Source organism: Penaeus chinensis, chromosome 33 (genome assembly GCF_019202785.1).
Source record: "Penaeus chinensis breed Huanghai No. 1 chromosome 33, ASM1920278v2, whole genome shotgun sequence".
Lineage (NCBI taxonomy): Eukaryota > Metazoa > Arthropoda > Malacostraca > Decapoda > Penaeidae > Penaeus > Penaeus chinensis.
In genome coordinates, this window is record NC_061851.1 from 29,539,053 (window position 1) to 29,545,052 (window position 6,000).

The 6,000-nt window shown below is 35.1% G+C and overlaps 1 protein-coding gene across 11 annotated transcripts in view; it reads right to left on the reverse strand.

The window, feature by feature from the left end:
• The window catches only part of LOC125043020, a 244,213-nt gene that overhangs the window by 4,554 nt on the left and 233,659 nt on the right, over positions 1 to 6,000 (reverse strand). For 4 of the 11 annotated variants that reach the window (XM_047638964.1, XM_047638962.1, XM_047638966.1 and 1 more), the window contains 6 exons: positions 5,811 to 5,897; positions 5,382 to 5,538; positions 4,959 to 5,112; positions 4,519 to 4,645; positions 4,191 to 4,361; positions 2,533 to 2,624 (listed from right to left, as the gene is read on the reverse strand). In XM_047638964.1, the coding sequence (XP_047494920.1) occupies positions 2,533 to 2,624; positions 4,191 to 4,361; positions 4,519 to 4,645; positions 4,959 to 5,112; positions 5,382 to 5,538; positions 5,811 to 5,897 (788 nt within the window). Of the gene's footprint in view, positions 1 to 753; positions 874 to 1,986; positions 2,066 to 2,532; positions 2,625 to 4,190; positions 4,362 to 4,518; positions 4,646 to 4,958; positions 5,113 to 5,381; positions 5,539 to 5,810; positions 5,898 to 6,000 lie in introns of those variants that run through there. The other 7 variants (XM_047638969.1, XM_047638970.1, XM_047638967.1 and 4 more) reach the window with 7 other exon arrangements.

Below are 6,000 nucleotides of genomic sequence, written 5' to 3' on the forward strand. Positions count from 1 at the left end.
ATATCCATAATTCTATAGCATTTTACAGAAGCTCTAATAAACAGATCAGTGAGTGACAAACTATCTATAAATTAAACAATCATCCTTTAATACCCAAAGTGCAATAAGCAGTGTTTTTATATAATATTCAGCAAAGTATTTGAATCCTTTTTTTAAATTTGTAAATTAAATTTTTTGGTGAAAGCAGGGATATAATTTTTTTTAAGCAACAGGTATATAACATATTCTACAGGAGAAAAAATCCACTCTTTTAATCTAACATCTACATGCTGCATCTTTTGTTTTGTTTTTAATGCAAAGAAGCAGATGAGAACTAAAAAAAAAAAAAAAAACTCCAAATATATTGTATGCCTATCAATCTAGTAGGCTTTCTTTAGAGAGCAAAGAGAAAGAGAGAGAGGAGAAAGAAAAGGGTAAAGTGATTTGGTACAAAGGAAGAAAAACATGTACTGGCAAAATGTATAAAAATACAACATGGAAACATTAATGTGTGCACAGGAACTGCAGCAAAAGTGCACACACAGCATAAGAAAAGCACTCGCCATGCAAGTGACAAAGGGTAGAGGGGGCAGAGGGAACGAAAGCAGGAGGAAAGAGGAGAGGAGGGGTAGGGGAGGAAAGGGAGGGGAGAGTGGGTGGGTCAGCAAATACCCCTCCCCTCTGCCCTATCCCCTGCCATTCTACCGCCTACCTCTTGTCCTCCAAGTCCCCCCCTGGCCCCCTCAATCTCCCCAAGGCACACTGGCTTCCCACCTGTCAAGTGCACATCATCCTCACAGACTCTCCTCCACAATCCTGCAAGGTGCACAGTGCACTTAAGTTTCTCCACCACTATTGCCTGCACCTTCATCTAAAGTTCCACCCAAGAAGAACCTATATGGAAAGAATCCAGGGCACCTACGTTTATCATCGTCCTCGTAGTGAGGAAACAAGGGAGTTGGGGATGGTCACTGTTGACTAGACTTGGAGTGATATCAAATCTTTCCTTTTTTAGCTACTGGGTGTTTTATTTTCTGGAGCAGTTCAAATAAGGGAAGGGGATAGGGAGGGTTTGATGATCTCAAATCAAAAACAAGAGAATTGCTAAGAACAAATTCTTTATTCCCTGGATTGCATGATCAGAAATTAACTTTACAAAAATAAACCACGCTATAGGTACTTTTCCCACAATTGCATAAAAGTAACTTTTTGTAAATAAGAGTATATCAATACCATTATTGAGAAAAAGCCAAGAAGAGAAGGAGTGAGTGAGTGATTGAGGTGTAGGTATAGGTTTAGATGTAGATGTAAATGTATGTTTAGATGTAAATGTAGATGTAGGCATAGATTTAGATGTAGATGTAGATATAGGTTCAGATGTAGATGTAGGTGTAGGTATAGGTTTAGATTCAGATGTAGATGTAGGTGTAAATGTAGATATATTTAAGCATCTGTATATGTATGTACAAGAAAAGGAGGGAGAATAAGAAAGAGATGTTGAAATATATAATAAAACAATCTTGAGATACAATAAACACCACTAAATTCTATACACTGAGAATCAGTGAGAAAAGATCATAAAATGTTCATAACCTTAACAGACACAATCACAGGGCTTGGAGGTCATTAATTGCTGAAAGAATAAGGAGAATAAAGGAATACCAGTGACACTACTCTGCCATAACAGATAAAGAGAATCAATACCTATGAAAAAAATATATCCAAAAATAACAGTAACAGGTAGTTATAGAAAACATCTGAGCTATATGATGACAGAACCATCTACTTCAAATGACACACACATATTTTGCCTCTACTTCCCTTCTTACTGAAGGTCATGTCAAAAAGCCATAGGTAAAGTGACACCGACAATGCAAAAAAAATAAAGAAAGAAAACTCAATAAATAATGAAAAAAAAAATATATAAAGCAATGGACAAAAAAAATATTCATGAAAATCTACCATAAGAAGACGTTTACACTCATGCCAACAAGGAGAGGTACTCGCCTTTATTAGCACTCTAAGAATTACAGTAAACCTTGACAACAATTTTCTTTTTCTTTTTCTTTTTTTTTATTAAATTTTGCTGAAAAAAGAGAAACCCACATGAAAGGTTGAGGTAACTGTGAAAATGATTAATTTTCTTTAATGACACTCTTTTAGCAGTGATATACTGGTTTCCTATTCTAGTTTTATATCATTTGCTTAGAACCTAATTCTGAATTTCTCCAACTAAAGTACAGCAATAAATATCTATCTTCAGATTCCTTAAGATGAAGAAAAACAACTCTAAAAAAACAGAATTCGGAGGAAGTTGCTTCCTTTAAAAAAACACACACAATGGCAGATCTTTTTTCCTCGCTTATTAAGAAAATATGAGCAGGGAAAGTAGTTAAAATAAAACACCCAAGTAAAAACACTTACAATCCTATATTCATGAAGAGAACCTTCAGAACACCCAAAAATAAAATCAATGAATAACACAAGAATCAATGGAAAAGAAATCAACATAAAAAAAGAAGAAAAAAACTGAAAAAAACAAAATGAACCTACATATCATCCTGGTGATCAGCTCCACCCTCCTCTGCCACCAGCAGCTCGTACTCCTCAGCCGCATACCGATCCCACTCCGATACCTGCAGGAACTAGGAACAGTCAGCCACAGTGCAGTAAATTTTGGTCATTAACATCCTTTAGTTTAAATATTATCATTATTGTTCATTGAAAAGTGGAATGATGATGATAATATCAAGTCATTCACATTCATCAATGGCATATATATTTTTTCCAAACTGCTATCATCATTCAAAATTGAAAGGAAACAATAATAATGATTCTGAGGTAACTGCATATATACATTTTTCATGTAAAATCCTCGACATTATGGCCCTATCACTGTAAAACTACATTAAGAGGGACAAAACAACTTGATAGCAAGCTTTTGGTGTTACTTCTCATAATAGGATGTCATTAAAGAGGGTAACTACGAAATTCTTCCCTTCCTTCAAATCCAATCCTAGACTTACTGTGCTGACTCTGTGCCTCACTAACAGCTAATCCTTGCATGTGTTGCTATGATTAGACAATGTGCAGTGGATTAATTGTTCAGTTTAAAGTCTCTAGCTAAACTCATCCCCAAAATTACACATATGTTATCAATATATACATTAGACAATTAGAAAACTTGAAAAAGGGGTGCATTACACAAGCACTTGCCACTTTTTTGTGACTAAAAGCTTGTTGACACAGAGTAGGGTTACTGGTTGCAACTGTTCATACTAGAATAGAATGAATGTATTTACAGATTAGGTGGTCAAGATAATGATGTAGTGCTTAATGTTGCATTAGCTGTCTTCACAAGACCAACAGAAATTATTGTGAAGGAAAAGAAAGTAACAAAATAACACACAATATGGGCTGGTAATTTTCATCTACGCTTGCTCCACCAATCTTTGAATTTAATTTCATGAGTCACATACACATGTTTTATAGAATTTAATTCCTTTCTCAAAAACTCAATAGGCTTTCCTTAACTAAAGCATTTTTTAACCTATTTATAGTCATGTCACAGGTTCTTATTCATGTAATAGGATTGTCTTATATCATATTCCTGTATTTTTTAAAACTTCCCTAAGCATTTTGCTTCTTGCATAACTGCATTCAGGATATCTAATATCAACTATTACGCAGCACAGGCTGCTAGTGGGCCACGTAACTGGAAAGGAACAACCAAAGTAGCCATGACTTCAACTCAACTCTCCAGCAAGTAGCAAGTATGCTAACCTTTCATTTGCAAGGGCAGTTTACAGGCTGCTAACACTTGCAGCCAGTAAACTAGCTCTGTGTCAACAGGCTGTAAGTGGTTATGTTTTTAAGGTACATATATTTAAATGTGTACTAAACTAAGGACTATTAAGACCTATTTTAAGAAAAAATGAAAATCATTAGACCTATTATACATTGATGCTTTGGAAAGTTGAGATTCCTGCCATCCCGTAACAGCTTTTACCTTCGTTTTCCTTGCAAGAAAGCTAGGATGTTTAGATAAAATCCAGGCATCATTAGACAACAAAGAGAACTGTTTCAGAAGCAAAAAGAAGAAAAAAACAAAAAAAACAAAAAAACACTAATTAATACATAAATAAATGTCCCAACAGTTTGTATTATCCTGAATAGTATACTGAATAATGAATGGTCTTTTATCCGCATACCTCGGGCCCATCATCCTCGGCTCTGTGTGATGCGAAGGGATCACGCTGCTCATGATCTAGGTATTTCTCGAGATTGAAGAACGTATCGAAGAATATGGGTGTCATGCGGCAGCGCTTCAGATCCCTTAGGGATATCTTGTCATCCATTTCTGGACGCACCATATCCAACATCTAATGTGATACAAAAAATATATATAAGAAAGCAAGACAAACAGAAAATAAAAATTGGGAGAGAGTAAAAAATCACATATATCCAGACTTTCTTAGTATAGATTCTGAAACTGATACAAAGAAAACAGCTTTTTAGAATTGGCAAATGGCATCTCACCTGACAGAGGCAGTCATGGAAGGGAAGAGTCTCGATGCCGAGGGCCTCCATGCGCTGCAGCTGCTCCTCATAAAAGTATTCTAACTCATACATGGACAGATAGCCATCCCCATCCAGGTCCATGCACCTAGGGCAAAGAATAGAGAGATGAGTATTTGTGTGTGTGATGTTTCTCTAAGGATCAATGACTGTGTGTAACCTAATGATTCAAATTTCATACTTAAAACTTTTATCTAAAGAATAAATGCCTTCATAGTAATGACAGTAATATGATAATCAAAAACAGGATATTAACAATCTCAAACATGATCACCACAATAACATTAATAACAGAACAGTTGATAACATTAACAATGCCAATACCTAATAAAGGAATAAATCAATAAACAGCAATACTAGAGCAACTGTCACCATCACCAAAACCAAGTCTCCAAACACACCTGAACCAATATTCAATGGCTGTGGGATGCCGCTTGTCCTCCTCAGATATCAGGAACCAGACAAACTCTTGGTAGCCCATGCGGTCCTGCTTCTGCAGCCTTCCTCTGGTGACTGCGCCGCTGAATATTCGCTCAATCATGCGCCATGACAGCGCTAGAAGAAATGATAAAATGAATGACTACACAAAAAAATTACCATGTGACAGAATTACAGAAATTATGGAAGGTAAAATTTTGCAACCTGATGGAGAATCACACATCTAACAACTTTTTAAAATTTTAAAAACACCTCACAAGTACCATCTCATAAACCAGTACATTCATATAATACTGAATTGTTTCATGGTTTCATTCACTGAAAGACACAATTATCAAAAGCACAACATACAACAAAAAACACCAGGTATCTTCTTCCTCACTCACCTCTTTCATTGTGTTTTGCAAGATCATGCTTGTCAATGAACAGGTCATGATCTGTGTCCAATTCCCAGAACTTGCAATAAATAACATAAAAATGCTCATAGCTGAAGTAATCAGTGATTTGATTAATATCTTCTTCTTCCTCTAAATAGCTTATAACCTGAAAGCAACAAGGTCATGTATTAGAACTTCCATTTTCCTTTCTTAAAATCAACCCTATACTACAAATGCATAAGCTGCTTACATCTATATCTATATAAAAGAAAAGAAAAGAAAATAGCTGAAATTAAAAGAGAGAGAACAAACAAGCAAATTACTGTAAAAAGAACAGCATAAAATGTTTACCATGGGTTTTAGAACAACAAAGTGGTCAAGGCAGAAATATCACTATCTAGTTGTAACAAGGTTAACTGACATTTTCAAATAACTTACTTGTAACAAGTTTGATCTCCTAAGTTCTGGAACTGTTATTCTACCAGACCAGGATCTATTTACACAATAATATATTCTTGCTATGACCTGTAAAAGGAAAAAAATATGGTTACTAAATTTCAAAGTAAATAAAAAGTGAATAACATTCATAAAATAATAAATATCAAAGCAATAAGATTGTGAAGTACCA